The sequence below is a fragment of the Lepidochelys kempii genome, chromosome 1 (assembly GCF_965140285.1).
Source record: "Lepidochelys kempii isolate rLepKem1 chromosome 1, rLepKem1.hap1, whole genome shotgun sequence".
Taxonomy (NCBI): Eukaryota; Metazoa; Chordata; order Testudines; family Cheloniidae; genus Lepidochelys; species Lepidochelys kempii.
The window spans coordinates 119,179,411-119,204,806 of record NC_136380.1 but is presented as its reverse complement, the minus strand read 5'-3'; the positions used below and the strand labels follow the sequence as shown (position 1 = coordinate 119,204,806).

The following is a 25,396-nucleotide window of genomic DNA, read 5'->3' as shown; positions in this document are numbered from 1 at the left end:
CTTTTACTAAAAATACCCATGACTAAAATGTAGCCTTAGTCATAGCTACTGAAGAGTGTGATAGACTCCTACAGCTGTAAAGCAGATCTCATGAGGGATCAACTGGGAAAAGAGGTGCTTAAGTGCCAGAAAAGACTGCAAAGAGGAAGAGAAAAAGGAAACCTGAGTGTACCTTTTGATACAGGAACTGTAATACATTCTCCCACCATCCTCTTTCACTTGTGATCTGTAATCACCAGGACCTCTTATAAAGAGCTTTAGCCTTTAACAGTAGAGTTTGTTGACCCCAATTAATAAAAATTCCAACCCCTACTCCACATCATGTTAAAGCAGCATTCTTGGGAAAACACACGCATGTTGTCTGAGTGGTCTGCCCCAAAACAGATTTACAGAAATTAAGGCATTTAAAATTACAAGACGTGCTAACAGAAACGAATTACAAGGGCCTACAGCCCTAAATCCAAACCAACAGCAATAGATATACACATGCACACTTAAATTTAAGTTCTAATTAAGAAAACGTCCAAGTAACCTTAACATTTCACATATGATGGGTTTTTGTTAAGAGACAGACACTGCTAAATGTGATCTGTTTATTCAAAATGTCACATAAATTAAGTACATTTCCCATGAATATTGCAAATATACATGAAATGAACATTGCTATTTTTAAAAAAGTTTGGCTTTGCTTATGCAACAAGTACCAAATGTGGCTAGAACATGGACTTGTCCTGAATTTACTAAATACAAAATGGCGCAGTTTAATTTATATTTATACATATGTACATACAGTTTCATAACTAGCTTTAAAACAGTAAAAAATTGTTTCAAGTTTATCTACATTACACATACTTGTTTTAATCTGGTCACAAGCCCCAGATGAGATTTTGTTATTGATACAATCATTTCACAACTGTAAATGTAAGGCGCTACCAAATACCAATTCCACCAGTGTGAAAGGTAATATGAACCAAGTGTTTTTGAACAGTAGCTTTATATTTCAGTTTCAAAATGGACTGGAGCATGAGAAAGGGAGCAGTAAGAAACTGATCATCAGCATGTTAGAAGTCCAAAGCAATCGATGAAATGAAACACAGACTGGACATGTTAAAATACAGTCGATAACAAAGGCCTTGATGGCAAACAATTTACAGGCTTCTTGAAAGGTGACGTTAAATATTTTTTTTTAAGTCTTACAGGTGACCCATAAGGGAAAAAAAAATTCGATCTGGACATTTTTGTTTCTTTATGACGTATAAAGGATCTCACCAAAGTGGAGACTTTCCTATCACATTGCCCAGGCTAGGAAGTAAGTACGAAAAATGTAATGTGTTAAAGGGCAGCAAAACACCTGTCTTTTCCAGCTGCTTAGCTCATGGTTTCAATACCGTACCATGGGGACAAGAACGAAGTAAAGATGTAAGATAGCTGCAATATGGACATTTGCCTCTAATCCAGAGGAGAGGCAACTAGTTTCTCCATCTATTTACTATTTGCTGCTGTACAAACCAGGACAGGAGAACTTGGTAGGAATAAAGTCTCTACCCCTAGAGACTCTGTACGTGCCTATGAATAGCATTTCTCTTTAGCTTTGCTGTATGATCCAGTATTTCATGTTTTGGAAGAAACAGTGAGTTTGGGTTGTTAGTTTAACATTTGCATACAGATACTGATTATTTCATATTATGTATCCAAAATGTCAGTCACTTAAGTGTTTAAAAACGAATATTAATTATTTGTATTAATGTAACACCCAGGAGCCCCAGTCATGGACCACGACCCCATTGTACTAGAAACAGTTTAAAAACTTACCAAAAATTCTGTCACTCAGCTTTCACCCAAGCGAGGACATTTCATTAGTTATCCTGGCATCCTTAGACAGTAATGTAATTTAATGCAAAAAAGCTAATTAAAAAAAAAAAAGACACTCTTACATCTTCATTATTGCTTTCCTATGATGTATTAAAGGGAACACTTTGTTTTGTAGTGTCACTTTTAAAAGTACTTAAAGGACAGACATCTTAAATCACTGGCTTTTGCAAAGAGGAGAAATTCACATTGTCGTCAGTAATTAGAATCAAGGAAACAGCAACTAACATTTCAATTCTAAAAGGATATATATCTGTGTAAGGTTAAGCACATATGTAACATTCTGCAGGTGCAAGGCCTAGGACTGTATGATTCTGTCAATGTCCCTTTGCCGCCAAAACATTAAAACTCAATGCATGGACATGGAAAGAGTCATGGAAGAGGGGAAGGGTAAAACAAAGAGAGCAAGGACAATGATGGCAAGAGTGGCATACAGAACAAAAAACAAACAATGTGAAAGTTCACAAAGAGAATTCACAAAAAGAAAAGGAGTACTTGTGGCACCTTAGAGACTAACCAATTTATTTTAGTCTAAGGTGCCACAAGTACTCCTTTTCTTTTTGCGAATACAGACTAACACGGCTGCTACTCTGAAAAGAGAATTTATTTTCCCAACTGAAAATGAGTTGGGTTGCCAAACTGAAGCTGAACTACCTAAAGTGCTGGTAGTCTAAAATGGATTAACTGGAAAAAACACTGGGATGAAGTATGAGAGTTACTAATGCATGGATGGAGGGGGAAGTGCTCCAAAAGACTTCAAGCGGTTTTGTTTGCAGCTTTGGGGCTCTGATGCCTTCTCCACCCTCTCAGAATCTCATATAGCTTTTACTTTTAGTACTCTTATGACAGTAGCAGAACTTCCAGCAAGGCTACTGTGGAGATTACGAAATCATTGGTTGTAAGTTATGCACTTCACAATTCAAAGGATAAATTACAAATCACTATTTAACTAGAAAAGGCGCGTTCAAGGTAGAGGCAATTACAGTACATTCAGAGCAGGTTACAGAAACCACTTCTGGTAACGATTTGCTGAAAGAAAAGTTAACTAGATCACGGGTTTTCAACCTGTGGTACGTGGACCCCTGCAGGTCCACAGACTATGTCTAAGATTTCCAAAGGGGTACGCACCTCCATTTGAAGTTTTATAAATGAAAAAAGAAAAAGTTTGAAAACCACTGCACTAGATACTTTAGCTTCCCAGACCACAAAGGTTGTAATTACAGTATCCAAGAAAGCAGTCAATATGTGTTAATTCATTTGTTTATGCAGTTTTCTTCCAGGACTCATGTGCAAATTTTTAATATATATCTTCATGGACACACAAAAAAATAATAATTCAAAGCAAACTAAAAACTAGGCACTCTGGCATGATGAAAATGGTGTCTTATCTAAATGTTTAGAGTGTTGCACATGAACAAGTGTCTCTAAAAGCATCTTGCTATACTTTGAGAGCACAGATTGTGGCTAACTTTTCAAGTTGGTAAAATTACTTCTTTTAGGAAGCTACACAATTAAATTAATTTTCTAAATAGCCACTAAAATAGTTTGACTAACCAGCAACATATTCAATAGCTATCAAAGTAAGATATTAACAAAACCAATATATTAAAAACCAAGACAAACAAATGAAGAGGACACTTGACTTAAGCTTGCATTGAGACTTGCCTTGTTAGTGTTCAGTTTAGACCTCCTTTCATGATGTCATCACAGACCAAGGTTCCAACCACGTGCAGCACTTATGATATAAAACATAACACTAACTTTTAAACCCAAAGTTCTAACAAATATTGTTCCAATGTAACATCAGCTTGGCACATCATTTGAAGGTGAGAAGGGAAATGGAATCTTCCCCAATGCTTATCCTAGCCAAGTTTACTTTAAGAACACTCATCGGCCGAGTATCACAGCATGCTTTCCCGGAATTTGGAGTGAAATAGCTATTTCACAACAGCCTTTCATGTTTTAGGGAATATGTTTGATTTGTGTGTAGTGACATCTGACCAACTGGGATTACTTTGATTTTCTAAAAATAAATGCACACCTTTGACATTTGATATATTCATTCCATTACAACATGCAAATCACAACACAAGGGGTTACTTACGGCTACCAAATTGCTGTTCAGTAGCTACTACTCTTCCCGACACACAGCTTTGACCATGTAAATACTACGCTCCTGGACAACCTCCAAAACCTTAATCTTGAAAATTGTTTTATAGACCAATATTTCTTGAACAAGTAGATGAAAGTGCAGAGAGACTCTACCAACTCATTAAGAGAATATCCTGTCAGCTATGTACTTTGTGCATTCTTTATCTGCAGGATAGTTTGGTTTCCCTTCTGCTGACCATCTCAGGAAAATTCTAATAAATCTATCTGCAGTCTGTGATCCATTGCAGAGAACTCTTTTCCTTTCTAAGTGTAAATCCAAACTGCACATAGGCCATTTGTGGTGTTCTAATACTTTAAACTCAGTCTCTCACAGGCTAGAAACATCAACTCTTGATTATGAATAGTACTTCAAAGTAGTTATCCACAACTACCAATGACATTGTAATTGTAGCACAACTTCATAAGGGCTCAGATTTCACCAGGACAACAGGCACAGAGTGCTTATTAATTACAGAGTAGAGTGCAAAGTTTGGTGAACATCCAGAATAGCAAACGTCAGACAACCAGAAAGAACTGTTCATCTCTGCATGATGCTTTTAAAAAAACATATCTACTAACATACAGTCAGTGCCTGTTCACGAGTAAGTCCATGTCATCTGGGTCTCTTGCGTGTTACAAATATTAATACACGTCTGATGGCAATAAGACGATCTTTAAAAGAAGTCATAGCAAGTATAGCCAGCTGAGCCCTGTTTTCTAATGGTAACACTGCCAATAGCCACCAGTACCAGGCTGGACCACTGGGGTTACTCTGCAAGAGAAATAAAAGGATACATGCTTACAGATTACAGGTTAGTGTTAGCAATCTTCCCTCCCACTTTCCCTCTATTTTAGGAGTACATACAACTAATGCCCATCTATATAGTGGGGGTTTCTTGAGCGCTACACCAACTTCAAATGTTTCCTCTTTGTGCAATTAAGTAGCAATGACATCTTCAGGAGTCAAAACCACAGGGAGTAGTTGGCAATGTTTTTCCAACCTTGATTCTAGTGAACCAGAACTGGGTAATCATTAATAAGCTTGATATGTATGAGACACGAGAGACCTTTCTATCAGAGATTTGTCTAGGAGATCCATAGATCTAGGATGGTAGTGCAGGTTTAGGAAATATTTACCTGTGGCTCCGATTCCTTTCCTGGCATTGATCCAAAATGATTGAGAATTTGTGCTTTCATGTTGTCTTTAAGGGAAGTAAACCAGGCAACAGCTTGATCATAAACTGAATCATGAAGACGGACAAGTTCTTCATACTCTGCTCCCTCCACCTTATCAAGAAAAAGGAGGATACAAAAATCAGATTTATTCCATATTCTATACTATTTAAATGCCTCACAGAGAGCCAATTTCAACCCAATTATGCTTAACAGCAATGACTACTCCTTACTAAGAGATGGTTATGCCACTTAATGTGGATGTCTCCAGCTAACGAAGTGGTGCATAAGTCTGATACATCCCAAACTCGTGCCAGTTCCATTTTTTGGTCTCTCCTACAGAAGTTTTAGGTCCTTTCAGCAACCAAGTCAGAAGTATTGCTATTGGAGTCTTCAGTTGATTAGGATTTCCTCTTAATAAGGACGAGGAGCCCTCCTGCCAGGGCTTCTGCATTAAGGGAATTCTACAAAGTAGTGCTGTTTTCAAATACAGTAGAAGTGGTACTCAGGTCAAGGGAGCAGTGGAAAGATGACAGGGAGAAACAGAGCAAGTAGATAAGTGAGACTGACTTCCCAGTACCAGGGATGGTATTAAAAAGGTTTCTGCCAATATACACAAATGTTTGATCTGACGATATACTTCACCTACACACAGTGCGGACCTTGAGCAATAACATGGGATATTAGACCACTTTAACCTTGAAGAGGCATTTTATCCCCATTGTCTCTTTTTCTGTGTGTTTGTTGGCAATTGACCTGCACAGCACAAATGGGGAGAACCCTCCTAGTTAACTGCAGTTAACTGTGAAAGTCTGTTTGAGAACCATGTGACCTGTCTGGACTTTTCTAATGCTATCCACTGGCCTGAACTCTGCAGTGAGTGCACTGTGAAGTGGTATCAGAGTTTTACTAAAAAGAAAAGGAGGACTTGTGGCACCTTAGAGACTAACCAATTTATTTGAGCATAAGCTTTCGTGAGCTACGGCTCACTCTGGCACTCATTTGAGATATCCAGCATAACACTAGACCATTATGCAGGCCATTCTTGTTTTGGCCAGTAAATTCCACCACAAATTCACTAAATGAGGTGTTCGCCAGATTTTAGAAAAGAAAGTTATTTTAATTGGTAGATTTCCTTAGATGCCATGCATACACAAGCATTTGAGTATTAGTACCAAGTTCTCTTCTTTAAAATGAGTTATACCTTTTTAAAAACAAAAACAAAACAGCTTTTCTATTCAGTGTGTGGTGAGGTCAGAGATCACCTCTGGGAGCTACGAACAGATACTGTGTATCAATGCAAAGCATGGAATCCTAAGCACTTGAATAAAACTTAGACGTGTGTCTTTAGAAGGGTCTTGAACCAGTGTCATTTTCACCTGCTACTTTAGCCCCAATCTAAACATGACATGGTAGGTTGTATCTTTTCAAGTATCAAAGGTTTGAAAGCTACCCTGAGATTTGATGACAACAGAAGTACCACTGGTAGAGAGAGGATTAAACTGCAGAGAGCGCTAGTGAGGTAGTCAGAAGGGCAAAATCATTTATTCCATGGTTTCCGAAGTAAAGAAAATGTGCACTATGACCATGTAAATAAATAACTTCAACTTGAGATGCGACAAGGACGGAACATTTAAGCGAACCCAAAGAAACATGAATGCCCAAGAGATCACCTTTTTATCTTCAAGATATTCAATGTTCGCGGTGTTATACCCATCTCGTTGACCATGGTTCAAGACCTTAAATCGACGAACACCAACCGTATCAACAACTGAACGCCCATCAGGAAAAAACTTTACATCCCTGATCTCTAGCATGCAGCCATAATCGGCAAACCTGAAATAATAAAAGGGCACAGAAAACTAGGAAGTCACTAACAGGTATTTATAGAAGTTCAGACATTTATAAACTTACTGGACCTGATTCACCACTGCGTTACATTGGTGAAAAACGAAAGTAACTGCATAATTTTCCAACACAACGATGTTTCTGGTAACAGTCACACACACACACTTCATGATTAAAGCAACAGCTTTTTAAAATTAGAATTGTGTGTGGGGAAGGAGGGAGGGGCAGGTTTTTAAATAAACTGAGCAGATTTCATGCTCCTGGTCATCAACACCAGTTCCTGAGTGCTGGTGGCAACTTATGCAGGGTTTTGCAACTATTTATAAAGAGATAGCTCTGTTACACTGCTGAGGAAGGCAGAGAAGTACCTAGAGCAGTGGTTCCCAAACTTGTTCCGCCGCTTGTGTAGGGAAAGCCCCTGGCGGGCTGGGACGGTTTGTTTACCTGCTGCTTCCGTAGGTTCGGCCGATCGCGGCTCCCAGTGGCTGCGGTTTGCTGCTCCAGGCCAATGGGAGCTGCTGAAAGTGGCGTGGGCCAAGGGACGTACTGGCCGCTGCTTCCAGCGGCTCCCATTGGCCAGAAGCAGTGAACCACAGCCACTGGGAGCCGCGATTGGCTGAACCTGTGGATGCAACCTGCGGCGTGCCAGGGGCTTTCCCTGCACAAGTGGCGGAACAAGTTTGGGAACCACTGGCCTAGAGAATATGCTGAAGCTGTGCAAGTGAAGTGAATGTCTTTTACTGCTTTTACTCCATTTAGGCCTCTGATAAATTTTCCCATTGCTGCTACCACTGGTTCAGCTCCAATAGTGGAGACAATGGTGGGACATTTCAGCAAAAACAACCTTGGCACAAGACGTTGAAGTTAATTAACACACCACTGTAAGCAAGTTCTAATGCACTCTAAAATGATTAGTAGTAAGTTATCAACCACCATGTAGATAGTAAGTGATGCACTCTGAGGGGATTACTACTCCTCTCCCTCTCTCCTTATTTCTGATTGGGTGTGGAGGAGGAGGAGGAGGAGAGGGGAAAGAAGTTGCCTTACAGGGAACTTACAGGGGAAAGCAGAGAGAGAACAGGGGAGAGGAATCCTTAGCTGCTGATATTACTACAGCTGGTCTCTGCTGCGAGAGAGACACCAACCAGAGACTCCCCACCCACCAACTGCCAGGGCCACCTGCAACTGGAAGAGCAACCAGGAAGAGGTATTTTGTCAGGAAAGTCCTCTCCTGTTCTAAAGAAACTCCATGTAACTGGGTTACACACTGCACCCTTTTAGAAGAAGGCAACTGGAGCTAAAATCCTGCATTAAAATTCAGGGTAATTACTGCTGAGTCATGACGGAAGGTGCGTCCAGTAGCTCCAGTGTGAATACATTATTTGTAGTACGAGGGACACTGACCAAGATCAAGACCACGTTGTGCCAGGCACTGCACAAGTCAGGAGGTAAGTGCTTCAGTAAGCTTCCTAATATCAAGGTGATGGGAGTGTCTGTGCCAGAAAAAATTAAGCCAGAGGTGGTCTTACAGAGAAACCTTAAGAACAGCTACACTTGAGAAGCAGCTTAAGTTGAGGTTTACACTGTTATTTCCGAATTACTAATAAAGCCAAGCCCCCAAAAGGTGGAGGGTTTTGGAAACTAACTCTGTTCTGCATGCTCTAAGGGCAGAGCAGAGAATCCAGTTATTCTCCACTTCCTCCCTCTTTCAAAGGGATCAGCACTTCACTGTAAGATTCCACTGTACATGTTTGCAGCTACACCATGCCATCAAGGGAATTAGGACATCCATGACCTCTTTAGGATTCTTCAGTTCCTACAAATGAAAGCTCAGATCCAGCATCCTCATCCACCAAGCATGTAATTCTCATTCAAAAAGCCTAATTTTCCACTTCAAACACCTACTGTATGGTCCAGCTTTATTAACCCAGGGTATTCATAAAAGTCTGATCTGAACCCAAAGCTTAGGAGACAGGAAGATGTTTCAGGGTAAATCTACACAGGGATAAAAGACCGATGGCACGGCTGTGGCTGGTCTAGGTCAGCTGACTCAGGCTCATGGGCTAAAAATTGCTGTGTAGACTTCAGGCTGGGGCTGGAGCCTGAGCTCTGGGACCCCACTCTCTGATGGTCCCAGTCCTGAACATCTACAGAGCGATTTTTCAGCCCCAGAGCCCACTCCCCACAGCCTGAGTCAGCTGACCCAGGCCAGCCATGGGTTTATCATCCCTGTGTAGACATACCCTTACAGAGCAGACAGACAGAAGAGCAACCCTCACCTTGACTTAGTCAACAGCCTATACTGGGAACCAAACCGTGGATCAGAAACTGTCATAATAGGCTCTCTGTGGTACAACTGACCCCAAACCGTTCATACATAACATAATAGGAAATAGATGTCATATGCACTCCAGTCTTTTGACATGTTACTATTTTCTAGTTAAATGTAACATAACTATTCCAAAGCATATCCACAATGAAACACTTTCCAGGAATACGTAAAGGAGGTTGGATGGATAACTAGAGCATAAGTCAACTTTCTGGGTCTAACATTGAGATATCAGAAACTTCAGTAAAAACGGGATGTTTACAGATTATATAAAAACCTGGCAACAAAACACTTAGTAACATTTGTATCTGCTAGCATGAAACCTAAAAAGGATCCAACTGGTTGTGCAAGACCAAGAGTACTATGGTTTTCCACTGGCTTCCAAAAGTCTTACGACAGGGATTTTCTCAGCAAGATTCCATACCCTTTTAGTTCATCAGCTAAGCACATGCCGAATTGTTTGGTACCAGTTTCCATGCATCTTCTTATCATTAGCCGATACCGAGGTTCAAAGACATGAAGTGGGCAAGGGATGGTAGGGAAGGCCATGGTACACACGAAGATGGGAACATCTTCATTCAAACTGCAAAAATGCAAATATGAGAACAGTCAGTCAGTCTCCTCACGCATACTGTATTTATTCAGCACAAAACCTCATAGTTGTGGTTTGACTAGAACGGTTTCTCAGACTTGTTTCTCGTAAAATAAGGTCTTGGTCAACAAAAATTTGTTGCTTTCACAGGCACCAGAGCACCAAGGGCTCTCCCTGCTATTAATGCACTCTAGGTACTAATACCTCCATTCTTCGGTTTTAATAGAAAAAGTTTGGAAAATGCAATCGCATTCTCACGCATGTGCATGGAAAAAAGCATCTAATTTGCACATCACTGAGTCTTTTACAGCTTTTATCTGTAATTTTAAAAAAGATATATTACTGCATACTACATATACTTTAAACATAGCTGGAAAGCAATCCTTATATTCCAAAGTGACGTGGAGTGTTTGTAGGAATTCAGTGGAAATGGGGACTCAAGGACAGAGTTAACTTTCAGCCTCTAGTTTTGTAACACACTTTCATTTTTCTGTTGTGATTTTTTAAATTCAGCTATATGGCAAGTACAAGTAATCATGGATAAAGCAGCCAATACATCTACTTATAAGGATGTGTAGAAGCATACCTGCTTACATTTTACGCTTCTTTTACTCCCAATCCCCCACTTCCTACTGTTGGGGAAGATGTTTTAATTAGTTTTAAATTATGGGTTTTTTATTCACAGAAATAAATCCACTAAAATTTATTGCCAAATAAAATTAATATTTTCCTCTGATGTTGTGCACCTCTCACATCCAAGCCTACTTTTCCTTGATTACTATCGACTACAAACATGCCAACACTGGAATAGATTAAGTGAGCCTTTGAAACCTACTTTCATAAATAAATTAAAGTTTTCTTCAGTAATCTACATCAAAATAAAAGTTTACAACATTTAGATACAACAGAAAAACAACTTACTTTGATAATTCCTTCATTTCTTCTTCATAAATTTTCTTTCTTTCTGATAACTCTTCTGGCAAGTAACGAACTATTAGTTCTTCTGTAAGGACTGTCTTTTTATAAGTTCTGCTTGCCAAAAACTATAGAGAAGAGAGTTAAAGCTTAAGTACCAATATTTAATCAGTTATGTCCAGCCTCCATTCCAAGAGCAAGATAGCTCAAGATGGTTCGCAAATAGTGACAAAACAATTAATGCAGCAGCTTCCTGATGTAAAGTTGTTCTAACCCCCCTTCTTTTCTCACTCTTTCAAAAAATTGAGATTATCTCTGTGATACAAGAGTGGACACACTATTCACTTCAGTGCCCATAAACTTCCAGAAGGACAAATTTATCATAGGATCTACAACATAACAATAAAAAAAAAGGGTACTCTTCAGAGCTGTGAGAATAACTGACTTGCAATTCGCTGGTAGTTCCAAAGTGTTGAAAACAATTCAGTTTGACTCGAAAATTCCAGAATATTTCAGGTTTGGTTCAGCATATCAAAAGAGTTGGGAAAAACTTGTATCAGGTCATCTAAAGAAAAAACATTTTGGATAGTGATAGTCCCTTATTACCTAGCTGTTAAAGAAAGCACTGACCCAGGATGTGGAAAACCCAGGTTCAAATCCCCATTCTAGAACAGGGACTTGAAGCCGGGGTCTCCACCACTCCCAGGTGAGTGTCCCAACCACCAGGGTTAGAGAGTATTCTCAGTCTCTCCTGTTGAAGCTATTCCACTCTGTGTAAAGTGTTTAAGTATTCAGCGGACCAGAGAGAGAGTGAGCGAATGAGAATGACTATTGCCTGGTGATTAAGGCCTCACCTGGGAGGGCAGGCAACATTCAGGTTCCAGTCCCTGCTCCAATGAATATTTAATCATGTATCCAAAGTGTTACAGCTTCAGCAGGAGAGAAGGGGGAGGGGTGTGTGCTTTAACTGGGCTAAAGGGTGTAAGTGGTTCACCACCACTTCCAGTTTTGTGAATCTAACAAACAAAAACAAAATGTTTAGCTTTCAGAAGTGGTGAAACAAAGCTGATTTGACATGTCTGAATTTCTTTTGACCCTTAACCCTCCTGCCCTCCCCAATTTTGACTGAAACAACTAACTGAAACACACAGGAGTTTGTGAAATGTTTTGATCAATGCAAATCAGCATTTTTCTGCAAACTATTTTCTGTTTCTGTTCCTGTTCCCACCCCCTCCCCGCCCGCATCAAAAAAACAAACACAAAACATTTTTGCCCACCTCTAGTCCTCTTTACTTAGTGTAAAGGAGATAATACCTTTTGACTCAAGCTACCAAGTTATTGCCACCTGAGGAGTCTAAATATTTGGGAATCAGATTTCCCGCAGCTGAGCATACATTCTCTACACCAGAATGGCCAGAAGCGTGCTTTGTTCACCAACCCAGTATCAGTAGAGATACTGACTGCAATGACAGTACGGCCTCTTCAGCATTTTCACAGTCTTTGTTAGAGACTGTTCACGCAAAAACTAAAACGCCTCATTTCAATGTGAGAAAGTAATACTGTACGAACAATTTTGGTCAGTACTTCCCTTCCCTCCGGCCTGCTCCAGATTATTAATACAGCTTAATAAATACTAGTGTTAGTATTCAGACTATGTCTGTGCAGAGCACAACAAGACTACTATGTTGGCCCTATAGTGTTCAGCTGTATGTATGCAAAGAGATTTTGCACAATATGCTAAGATCTTAATAAAAGCTTCTAAAAAACCCCCTCACAAATACAAACTTACTTCAGAGAGCTTTTCTTTGCAGAGCGGGCAATATGGGTTATGGTCAAGGCAACGCTCAAGGCATTTGAGACAAAATGTATGTCCACAGGGAGTGGTAACAGGCTCATAGAATAACCTAAACCAGACAGTTGGGACAAAATAAAATTGGTTCTTTAGAATTTCCATCCCACACACAAACAATACAGATAGCAATGTGTCACTAAGCTTATCATTTGAAAAGCTATTTCCTGCCCTGCATGTCAATCTTGTGAGACATTTTTATTATTTAGTCTCTATCCTAGGACGTAAAAGGGATTTCATTTTTAAAGTAAATCCATTACATTGACATGTTGCAAAAATAATTTCAGCATCTCCACTGATGTTAACATTTATTACATTTTTGCAAAGATGAAACAAAACCTTTAGTTCATGTTAGAATAGCTTCCAGTACAACCCTTTCCTCAAAACCAAATATATTTGGTCTAAAGTTTAGGAAGACTCTCAGCTCTACGCAGTCATACCTCATGCAGAGGGAACACTCGAAGTCAGATGCATCCACAAGGACTGCTGATATCTCACGTAATGCAGGGGTGTCTGAGTTTTCAAGTACAGTATCTCCATCTAAGCGAGAAGGACAGCTCTATGTCAAACATTCAGGTAAAGCAGGCACTATGTATGTACACATATTATGGAATCAGAGTAGTGACCCCATGCTAGTTTCCTATGATGAACCCAGTTTTTATATCTGTTCTCTATGAACACAAACTCCCCCCCCAAAAAACTCCTCTCCACTTAAAATATTACACATGGACCTCCTGCCAGAGGGTAACTTTTCTGAGAGGGTAAAAGCTTTTTCTGTTGGAGAGCCAAAGTTTGAGACAAGACAAAAAACCCTTCAGACTTTGAAATAGATTTTAATTTTTCAAGAGTTTTTCATGTTTCAAACAAACAAAAAACCCACCACAAAAAAGCCACAAAAACCCAACCCAAACCACCCCACCCCCAAAACAAGCTAAATTTAAGAACTCCAGGTTTGTTTTTTAACACCCCCTTCTCCCTCTGAAATCAGGACTATTGCATTTAAAGGTTTTTTTTGGGAAGGCTGGAGATTAATTTGCTAACACATTTGAATCGGAGAACTTTGCTGTTGCAGTAATGTTTAGCGTTCTCAAGGGCAGGCACTGTTTATAAAAGAGTGAAGAGCGTTAACGAACTTCTAGCATAGCCTGCTTTGTTGGCAAGTTCTGTATAGCCGAATTCCTGATTTTCAAGAATTTTAAACTTAAAGCACAGCCCAGAGCATTAAGCTCTGACTAAACCAAGCAGGCTGAGCCTTTAAGTGCTGAAGCCAGAACAGCTGGACTAAGAGACCTTACTAAATTCACAGGTTCAGCCTAAGTCCCCCAAATCTGCAGACTCCTAAATTCTTGGGTCTTGAGAAACTTACAAATAACTCAAAACCGCGTGGACAAGTCTTGTCTCCCTGTAGACAAGATTTCTACCAGTTTGGACCTAGAAGCTCTGTAGCAGTATAAGTTCCATAATGGTTACTGGCACTTACAAGGTCTGACCCTGCAATAAGATCTCTGCAGGCAGATTCCTTCATCTGTGCACAACTCACTGCAGGATCAGCATCTTTGTCTGAGGATTTTAACACTGTAGTTCAAAAAGCCTAAGCAGCAGAAAGTCTAGAAATACTAAGCAAAAGTTCTCATACCATTGGCATCTCTGCCTCCTAACCCTCTGGTGGAGGAGTCTAACTAGATGTCACATGAAAAATTAAGTTTGTCCCCTTGCATGCAAATTACAACACTACAATTTGTTATAGGACAACCTGTACACAACCTTCTGGCATGTATCAAGTACAGGGGAAGGGCGTTGAGGTCTTGTGGATGATACATTAGTGGTTTTCATAGAAAATGTTTAATCTTTAACCTATATCTTGAGTGTGGGGTCCCTGACCAATAGCAGGACCCTAAACGGGCTATTCAGCAGACAATAACATGGCATCACATCTTGTGTAAACCTTAAACTGACAGTTAAAAGTGTGAAATGGCTCTAAATCCCTTACTGTGAAGATAGGGGAAGGTTAGATTTCCCACCCCAGTGATTGGGTGGGTTTGCAGTTCACAGGCCACTCTGTAGGAGTTTTCCTATCACAGCAGGGAGGTGGACCATTTCTATTATCTGGAAGAAATGGGTTTTGAGCAGAGAGGTGGAAAACAGACAGTGGTACGTTGTGTGTAAATTTCAAGGCAGAAGTCAGATTTCTAACCCTCAAAATTTGGTGAAACAATGAATGGTAATACAGTGGAGATTTAAAAAAAACATTAATTAATTATTTCATTATACAGTACATTACTGCCTTCTAGCATTCCTTCACACTGCTAAACCCGAGATCTTTGTTAAAAAAAGTTTGAAATATCTATGTAAGCAGATGTATTAAATGGCAGAATGGATAGGGGTACTTCTCTTTTAAATGGATTCTTTGTTTTCTGGGAAAAATAGATATTAACATATGACTGATTTTGATGCAAATTAGCTTCCTCCATTGGGCTTACTGTGCCTCTATTTCATGTAAAGAGACGCTGAAGTTTAGCTATACCTCAGAGGCCTAACTACTACAGCACTCCTTTCACCAGCAGTACAATAGATAAGCTATTAATGGATGAAGCATCAGAAAGGCAGCATTTGGAGAAGAGAAGTATGTATTCCTTAGACGAATCAGAGTAACAGCCGTGTTAGTCTGTATTCACAAAAAGAAAAGGAGTACTTGTGGCACCTTAGAGACTAACCAATTTATTTGAGCATGAGCTTTCGTGAGCTACAGCTCACTTCATCGGATGCATACTGTGGAAAATACAGAAGATGTTTTTATACACACAAACCATGAAAAAATGGGTGTTTATCACTACAGAAGGTTTTCTCTCCCCCCACCCCACTTTACATAAGCTATTACCAGCAGGACAGTGGGGTGGGGGGAGAGAAAACCTTCTGTAGTGATAAACACCCATTTTTTCATGGTTTGTGTATATAAAAACATCTTCTGTATTTTCCACAGTATGCATCCGATGAAGTGAGCTGTAGCTCACGAAAGCTTATGCTCAAATAAATTGGTTAGTCTCCAAGGTGCCACAAGTACTCCTTTTCTTTTCAGATGAATCAAGACTTCTCTGGAACAATATTATTGATGTTTAGACAAGGCTTTCAACTCTGCTCATAGCAACAAACAAGAATGACGAGTTGTCTGAAGTCGTGTTGTAGCCATGTAGCCCTCTGACCACACACGCCTACTTGTCACTTACCACCCCACACTAGAACCCACATGGGGTATCAAACAATTGCAACCCATAGCCAATGAGAACCACATCCTGAAAGAAATCTTTCCTGAACTCCCCCACCTCACCACGCTCATCACCAGAAGCAAGCTCTCCACTATGATCTTGAGTGAACTCTCACCAAAAAAAAAAAAAAAAAAAAAAAAAAGACAAAAGGAAAAAAACAACTCAAAAATCCCCACCATATCACCTCTGGGTGAACACTTTTCACAAAGCAATCACTCTATATCTGACCTATCAGCACTCATCCTCAAAAGAAACCTGCACAACACCCTCCAAAGATGAACCTGGGAGCTTAAATTCATAACTTTGCTAGGCACTAAAAATTATGGTCTTAATAAAGAGACAGGATTTCTAGTTTATTACAACAATTTGTAACCCACTATCTCCCCATTTTTGTCCTATGACTGCAGGGGTGTTAATGGGCCACTTCAAATTGAATGGTCTCTTAGAATGTGTGTTAGCTACTTGTACTAAGGTCTGGTCTAGACTACAGACCTATAATCGGTAAAACTACGTTGCTCAGGGGTGTGAAAAATCCATCGCCCTGAATGACCAAGTTATACTGACTTAACGCCCTGTGTAGACAACGCTGTATCAGCGGGAGCGCTTCTCCTGCCGACATAGCTATGGCCTCTCGAGAAGGTGGATTAACTACACAGATGAGAGAGCTGTGCCGATGCAGCGTTTTAAGTGAAGACTTGCCCTAAACCATCTATTCTAGCTTGTATTTAGCTGTGACACTGAGGGTATGTCTACACTTAAAATGCAACAGCAACACAGCTGCACCGCTTCAGTGTAGACCCTACCTACATTGACAGGAGGGATTCTTCTGTCCGCATAGGTAATCCACCTGCCTGAGAGGCGGTGGCTAGGTTGAATTCTTCCATCAACCTAGCACAGTCTACGCTGGGGGCTAGGTCATTATTGCTATGTCTCTCAGGGTGTGGATTTTTCACACCCCAAGAGACATAACTATACTGAAGTAAATTCCTAGTGTAGACCAGGTCTGAGTACCCCCCTCCCCCCTCTGAGTTTTACCTACAAACAGTAACAAAGAACTGTTATTTTCTCATCTATTTTAAAATATAGTGCCATAACCCAACACCCTCCCGGCACCTCCCCAAACAAACAAACAAAAAACCCCACAACAGGACAGACCTTTTTTAGGAATCTTATTTAGGACATCCAAGCTTTGTAAATCCCTCAAGTCACTGGATAGCTTTCTTTTTAAACGTGCAACAGGTAAGCTGGAGAGGATTGTTCCCAATGACTTATGGTCTTCAAAATGCAAATCCAGTACATTGTGAGAGAGAGAAGAACTAGTGCTTCGAAGAACATCGGACTCTTGGGACAGGGCTTTTGTTAATTTGAATACAGTATCCTGAAAAGAGAAAAACTGCATGAAAGTCAGGCAGATTCTGTTTCCTCATTTTCTGCACTAATTCTATCCATAGAAATGATAAGATAGTAATGTTATGGGGGCAACCTGGTAACTGATCTGAGCCAATACTAATAAGAGATACTTGCTCCAATTGCTTCAGAAATAGAGGGCTATTTCTCTCATTACAATTCTCATTCTTTTCTAACCACCTCTCCTGACATATTGTAATTGTGCATTCTCAAAGCGCACACAGACTAACAAAAATAAAATGTTATTTAAAACATCACACCATACAAAAACCGCTATTTGGCTCTCTTAGAAAGTGGTACCCCAATCTAATTATATTAGGTAGTCTCAGAGTATGTCTACATAGACAAGAAAAACCCACGGCTGGCCTGTGCCATTCGACTCAGGCTCGGACTGTAGGACTATTTCCAGGTTTGGACCCGAGCTCGGAAGTCTACACAGCAATGAAACAGCCCCACAGCCCATGTCCCGCAAGCCTGAGTCAGCTGGCCTGGGCCAGCCACGGATTTTTCTTTATTGTGTACACATACCCTCAGAAATGAGAGATCTAAATACAATTCACACTTCCTTCCACCTTTTTATAATATTGCACTAAAGCCAGATTCCCTCCCTAAAATCTGAGAGGAGAAAAGATGCATTAGTAATAACTAAGCTTGTATAGAAACATATGCAACAATTCAAGTCAGGTAGATCAGATATTACAAGATGCTTCAAAATTACTTTTGGTGTTAATACATTTTGAATATTTTATTCTTTACCTCAGAGCACCCAGCAGCAGAACCATCTTCAACAGCATTTAAGTTGCTTAAAAATGCAGGTTTCAACCTTGTCCGACTAGAGAAAGGTGCAGTGAGGCTGTCATGCACGTTTTCGAAGGCTGGGAAAAACATCTCACACATTATCTAGTAAATGAGAAAAAAATTTTTTTTGAGCTGGTGTTACAGAAACAAACATATGTATAGTCTAAATGAAGGTTACTTACATGTAACCAGCGTTCTTCAAGATGTACTCTGCATAGTCACAGATGTAGCCTGCACGGTTAGAACGCTAGCTAGCAGTAGCTCTTGGAGCACTCACATGCCTTCCCCAAACCACCCCTCAGTGAACACTGAATGTTCCAGGGAGAGGGTGAAAAAGGGACATGGCAATCCAGCTGCCTCAGTTCCTTCCCCATGTGCCAAGCCCTTTGTAAGGCGGACTCCGAGGCAGTGGGGAAAAACAGGCAGGGAGTGTGACTATGCTGGTTACAGGTAAATAACTTTCATTTCTTCTTCAGGTGCCCTCAGCATATTCCCACACACAAGACGGTAGTACTCTGATGAAGGACGGTGGGGACCATGGAATCCTAATTGAATAAGGACTACAGAACAGCCATACCAAATTTGCATCAAATCTAGATTCTACTTATGCATTTGAGTAGTTGACCTGCTCAGGTGATCTACATGGGTATTTTGTTCCCCCCGATACATGAATTGTTATTGGGTGATCATCTTATTCTAGACCAATCCCAGACACCTTGCCTGTATGCACAATTGTAGGGAATGAGCCTCCCTTCATTTCTTCAGATAATACAAACACTGTCCTATTGTCTGTCATGATCTGGCATACCCTGTGTTTGACCTGAGACAGAAATGACTTGAGAGCCAACCTGACTGCTCTCAGTTTTAAGATACTGATATGTAGATTCTTTTCCATTGGTGACCAGTGAACTCTGAACAGTAGATTTTTGTTTAAATGGGCACCACCCAATCCACCATAGATGCATCAGAGGTAGGTATTACTGACGGCAAGACAGACTGAAAGGTATAACCTTCATTACATTTAGAACACATCCACCACATTAGTAATTCTACCATAGAAGTTAACGCTGATGTACAATAAACATTGTGTAAGACAAGTTTGTAATTTTTCCTAGCCAGTGCTGCAGGTCTCATCTGAAGACGAGAGTATGGGTAACTGACATGATTGATGCTAAGAGACCCAGTAACTGGGGGAAGAGAATAGGATTGACCATTGTGGGGACTGCAGAAGATGTATAGACAACATTATTTTAATAAACCTTTCTTCTGGAAGAAAGACTTTGTTACACTTGAGTCTAATATGGCCCCTATGAAAGGCATCTTTTGGGTTGTTGGATTTAGGAATAGCTTTTCCCAATTTATGCATAATCCTAGATTTACTTTTTGCCGAACATTTGATCCACATGTAACAGGATTTCTTCCCTCAATGGACACTAACTATCCAGCTGTCTAGGTAAGGATATACATAAATCCCATTTTCTCAGTTATGCTGCCATTACCGATAGGCATTTCATAAACAGCCTTGGACCTCTAGATGAGCCAAAGATGATGACTATGTACTGAAACATAGTAGGTCCTCTCCTACCATGAAATGAAGAAATTTCCAGTGATATGGTCTTACTGAAATATGAAAATGTGTCTTAAATACAGAGCTTTAAATCAATCCTGAAGGGAAAGAGGAGGAATTATAGAAATTAGAGATAACATACAGAAACTAAAACTTTTTGATGTCTCACATGCAATCCACCAATTCACAGAGCACCACCTCGCCCTCTGATGGTGATGATGCTAAAGTGTCTGACATTCTCCTCTGGAGAAGGTATCCTTTCAGAGTCTGGATCCTATTCTTGTATCTTCACTAATTCTTCCTCTTCTGGTAACAAATCTCTTACCTCTGTAGGACACCTATCAGGACTTAGACCCACCCTCGGATCTGTTCTTTTCGGATCTGATAATAGAAGGTTTCCTTGGTACCAAACTGGCAAAGGTCTATTTTTATACATAGAAACATCTTGATAAGGTTAAGAAGATGGCCAGTAAGAGCACAGAACCCCAGGAGGAATTTGCCAGTCAGGCCAAAGGCCCACATTCGGTTCTGGTGGGAAAAACTTGTCTCTAGATCGGCCATCCAATTCATATCTTCTCTTAGCCAAGCCCTTTCTCATTTCAGATGCAACTGAAGACAGCACTCTCCTTGGCTGAATAAAGGAGAGCATGAGAGGATGGGGGAGTGCACGCGCACACACACAAACCAACCAACCCTTTCTTAGAGGCCTAGAAGAGGGTCTTAAACGGTGGGAGCAGAGGAGAGATCTGGTCTTCAACTCTTCCCCAGACAAGTATTTAATTGCATCTGTTACAACAAAGTGTCTGATAACTCAATTAAGCAGGTAATGGAACCAGAGCAGGATTTCATAGATGAATCTGTGCCATAACTACTAGTTGTTGAGGTGCCATGTCAGTACAGGTTATTGCATCATCCTAGTCTACCCCCCTCATTGGTTCCCGAGCTCTTGTACCCAGGATCAGTTCCTGGAAGACCCTCTGGCCAAATGGTCTCTCTCTCGAGGATTGGCTCTTTGCATAGAGACTGACAACAGTGAGAACCCAGAGCTCATGCTCACCATGACACAGCTGTGTTCTTTTGTCATGGATTGGCTCTAGAAACAGAGGCCAACACCACAGTAGTTTTAACTCATTGGCTCCTTTAGTACCAGGTACTGAGGTGGAGGTTTTGTCCTTTCCCCCAGACTTGCTTAGAGTGGACACTAGTCTAGGAGACTTGTTCAAATCTTGTACTCTCTTGGTTCTGGACGGTTAGGCTTCCTTATCCATAAATTATCTTAAGTCTGTTCTGTCTCTCCTTTTCAGCTCATTTGTAAAATTCAAGCAAGTCGAGCATTCTGAAGGTGAATGTGCCTCACCTAAGCATGCCAGGCATGTGCACTGAATGCTAGATACATTGCCGGGCATGACATCTTTTAAAACTGGGCTTTTTATTTTTTTGTTTGGCAAAGAATCCTGAAACCAAAAGATTTACAACATAAACTAATGCTAAAATTAACTAATTCTAACTATAAAATTATTAACTAGCTAGCAAGGTGCAAATCCAGGAGCACTTCCTGATCCATTCAGCAGGCCACAGTTGGAAAGAACTGAGATGGCTGGAGTGCCACACCCCTTTTATATCTGCACCCCAATTCCATGTTCACAGAGGTTTGAGGGACAGCAGGAGAGGCAAATGAGTGCTCCAATCCGCTAGTTAGAGTTCTGCCATTCAGGAGACACCAGTTGGGGCATTCCCACGAGTGGGAAATGCAGAGGACACTTGAAGAGCTGGGATGGTGGGTGGGAGGGGGATCACACAATCTGCAGATGAACTCACTGAACACACCAGGGCCGTTGCATCCACTCATTCTCCCTGGCTCTGCCACCCACACAATGCCCTCTCTTTTAGGAACTCCCTGAAACACCCCCACCTCTCCTTCATGGCAGAGGCTGTGTCCCTCTGTCCCACACAGGTCCCTCCATATGACTATCCCCATTTCCCCATGCCAGGGTCTGTGCCCTTCCTCCTCACTCAACTCAACTCCCTCCCCCTCAGGTTCCTGCTACCCCCTATAATATACTGTATAAAACTCTCTTATAAGAGTCCAGGCTACAGACTCTCTCCCCACACAGCAAGTTATGCTGCCGCTTCTGATTTCTCTGCCTGCGGCATGGGTGACTCTGGGAGCCCTGATTTTCCTGTGTATCCTGCTTTTCCGGTGTTCTGATTTGCACCAACAAAAATTAGGCCTGTGCCCACTGATAACCTAGACTGTTTCCTGAAATTCTGGAAGTAATTATTCTATTAGACGGACACCATTAAGTTGAGGTTAGACCTCACTTCACTCAGCCTATGAGGTTAGACCTCACTTCACTCAGCCTATGAGGTTAGACCTCACTTCTGCAGCTTGCTTCCACAGGACAGTGGTAAGGCACACAGTTTAGTAAAACTCACCTACAAGCAGGACAAGAAGGTGATCAAGAAGGCAGAAGTCTCTCCCATGGCAGATGCACTAAGGTTTTATTTGATATTGTGCCAAAATGTGTGGGGTTTTTTATTAACATGGAATGTATCTGAATCCAAAGATTTTCCTTGGCTGAAGGGCACAACAGACCTGCATACAAAAAAAAGAGTGCCATGATGTAGTTACTGTACCTTTTGGGCTTCTTTCTTCATTAAGCTCCATTCAGGATTTAAGGCAACACAATAAAGAAACTCCTTCAGTGCTTCCTCAGTCCTTCCCAATCCAGAAAGAACTTGTGCTTTCACATAATGACCCTGCATGCAAACAAAAGGTATGTGAAACTGACATTTCCAAAGTGACTGACTGTAACACAAGACCAATGAACACTGCTTTTATTTTCTCAAGACATACTGCATTCTTTCAAATGGAGCAGAAGTTAGAAATAGGATGGGGAGTGGGTTGCAATGCTCTGATCTAAAAGAACAAAATGGATGCTTCCATTCCTGTTGTGGCCTTTCCATGGGTTGTAGAGACCAGGAATGGAACACAGCTGTTCCTGAAATTCTTGCACAGCTCCACAGACCCTCTGGATAATGTCAAGTGATTGCATTTGAGCAAACCAATAATCCTTTTAATTGTAATCATTTTACTTCTGGACAGAGAGTCTGGCACCAGTCAGGGGGTTCAACTCCAGAAAGGGATAGTTGGGAGACCTGCAGATAGATCTGAGCCAAGAGTGGGTGGCTTCTGATGCTGCACTTGTTCTACCTATCACTTGCAAAGAGGCATTAGTTTTTCCCCTGATGTACTTCATGGACTGCTTCAAATTTACCATATAACTTGTATTTCTTTCCACAGTGTGTAACCGCCTTCTCCCTCCTCCCAAAAAAGTGCAGCCCTGGGTCACGTCTGAGAATTAGATACATTGTTGAACCAAATTTTAGTTTTAAAAAATTTGAAATAAACCCAGCATTTTCCTCAGAAAAGCACTGCAGCGTGGAGGGCTGATTGAGCCACTGGAGGGAATTTCAGGAGGCGGAGCATTCCCCTACTGCCAGTGACTGACAGGTCTGGTTCTGTCCCCAAGCATGCCAACGTACCCATTTTAACAGATCAGTGGACCTTAGCATGAAGGACCAATGGACGTACATGCCAAAGCAATTCCATGCACTAGCACAGATTTAAGTTTCCACCACAGACCTCGTTGTTTTATGTAGAATTTAAGCTTTCATTCAAGTTTCTAGCCCTATTGGTTGCCAAAATAGCCTTCCAAAAGCGACCTGAAAAAGTTCTGTCCTCACCACACAGAGAGACCCTGATACATATTTCTGTCTTTGAAGCTTGAGTGTACCGTACCTTGGGCCAGAGGGGTTTGTTTTGGCAGAGTGCCTCTGCATCATGGAGAGCCTGTTGATAGTTTTTCATGGTTATCCACAGTTCTGCTCGTTGTGCTATTAACGAACATTTGCAGGGAGCTGGAAAACAAAAAAAGAGAAGGTTAAGAACTCCACGAAGTGAAGAATAATCACGTGCAAAACATAATATCCTAGCCTGAACTTGAGTTATCCCCAAAAAATGCTATTGCAATGAAGCATTTTATTTGTATGCTTACCTATTAGAAACAGAAAATTCCTTCTTTTCTTCCTGTAAGCTATGTATATTCCTTTCTCAGCGTGTCACTAATCAATTATTCTCACATATATAAAGTTCACGGCCAGACTCTTAAGAGAGCTTATGAATAGGGCTGGCAGAATTTGATTTTTTTTTTCTAATTATGACAATCAATACTGATTCTTATTTAAGATATTTTCTCCTATTTTTAATTATTTCTATTTTTCACAGGTGCTGGGGGGGTCAGGTTGGGGCTGTGGGGGGGTTCCCAGCACCAACAGTGGGGCCCATTGACATCAGAGGAGCAGAGACCTTCTCTTCCCCCCCACCCAGGATGAGTCCTGGCCCTGGAGGCCACCACCCCGCTGCCAAATGGCTCTGTTCCTAGCCAACAGCCATTCTGCAGTGGGGTGGCCTCCTCCAGGGCCTGGGACGACTCCTCCTCGCAGTCCTGGCTGGGGAAGGTAAGGGGTTGTGATGCCAGGCCAGGACTGCAAGTCTTCCCTGCATCTTGTGCCTACAGGGATCCGGTGTCACCAAGCCTGCGGCAGCAGACGGAACCCTCTGCAACCCCACTGTCATGAACCTGCTTGCTCCTGTGACAGCAGAGCTGGAGAGGGCTCCCTGTGCTGCCCCAGGGCTGGTGCCACCCGAACCCCACAGGCTTCCCACTGATTCCGCCGCCCCCCAATCAATTTCAGTGGCTCAGCTGAAATCCACGTTTACCAACATTTATTGACTGAAAGTGAATCCTGCCAAGCCGAATTATGAATACGTAGCAAACAACATCCTCTGACTTTTCACAATTCTGTTGTATGCTTTGATTACCTGTTCCCTGGGGAAAGAGACCTAACATCAGAAGTGCCAAGCACACTTCTGGGGCAATATGTGGAAAAACTTAAATCTAAATAAACACTGCACACATTCACTGAAAAGTATAAAATGCATAGAGTAAAGGCACCCCAAACTTTATGATCCTGTTTACCACCAGGCTATGTCCCTCCCATCCTCTGTAACCTCCACGTAAAGTAGATACGAGTCTATGATAAAAGTCTTTTAGCTCGCTGACATCTTAAGCCTTGTATACTCTGGTGGCAATTCATTCATGAACCTGATGCACTATAGATTGTAAGCCACTTCAACATCATGGCTTCCCCTCCCCCGCCCCCAAGTTCCCTAAAGACTTGGGTATATAGGGTTTAAGATGCTTAGTCCTACAGCTCTGAGCTAGCACATACCTGTATCTTCCACAGAATGTTTGAACTCTTCACCCTCACACTAAAGCTCTGCACAGCACTTTCCTTACTCAACCTCAAATTTTAAAAACCACTCCATTTCATACCCATTTCATACCCATTCACAATATGGCTTGTATTTGTTTTAGCCCTTATCCCACTTCCTTACCCTTTTTTTTAATCTTATCTTTATTTTATACATGTTTCCTGGCTCCCCATTTAAAGTTCCATAGCCATTTAAGACTGTAGGTAATTAGCCAGGCACATTTCAATTTCTGTGATCATCTAAACACACAGATTGTAAGGAGGTTCGTGTCCATGGCTGCCCAACTTCAAATGCCTT

The 25,396-nt window shown here is 41.2% G+C and overlaps 1 protein-coding gene across 1 annotated transcript in view; it reads right to left on the bottom strand.

Annotated features, from left to right (window-relative positions):
- Nucleotides 1-579: 579 nt before the first annotated feature.
- LONRF2 (LON peptidase N-terminal domain and ring finger 2) overlaps nucleotides 580-25,396 on the bottom strand; it is a 50,256-nt gene continuing 25,439 nt past the window's right edge. The window contains exons 2-12 of the mRNA XM_073352092.2: nucleotides 23,564-23,682; nucleotides 22,399-22,521; nucleotides 18,153-18,296; nucleotides 17,145-17,367; nucleotides 13,167-13,266; nucleotides 12,667-12,781; nucleotides 10,884-11,005; nucleotides 9,795-9,953; nucleotides 6,867-7,029; nucleotides 5,158-5,307; nucleotides 580-4,792 (exon numbers count right to left, since the gene is read on the bottom strand). Of these exons, the coding sequence (XP_073208193.1) occupies nucleotides 4,634-4,792; nucleotides 5,158-5,307; nucleotides 6,867-7,029; nucleotides 9,795-9,953; nucleotides 10,884-11,005; nucleotides 12,667-12,781; nucleotides 13,167-13,266; nucleotides 17,145-17,367; nucleotides 18,153-18,296; nucleotides 22,399-22,521; nucleotides 23,564-23,682 (1,577 nt within the window). The 3' untranslated portion in view covers nucleotides 580-4,633. The remainder of the gene's footprint in view (nucleotides 4,793-5,157; nucleotides 5,308-6,866; nucleotides 7,030-9,794; nucleotides 9,954-10,883; nucleotides 11,006-12,666; nucleotides 12,782-13,166; nucleotides 13,267-17,144; nucleotides 17,368-18,152; nucleotides 18,297-22,398; nucleotides 22,522-23,563; nucleotides 23,683-25,396) is intronic.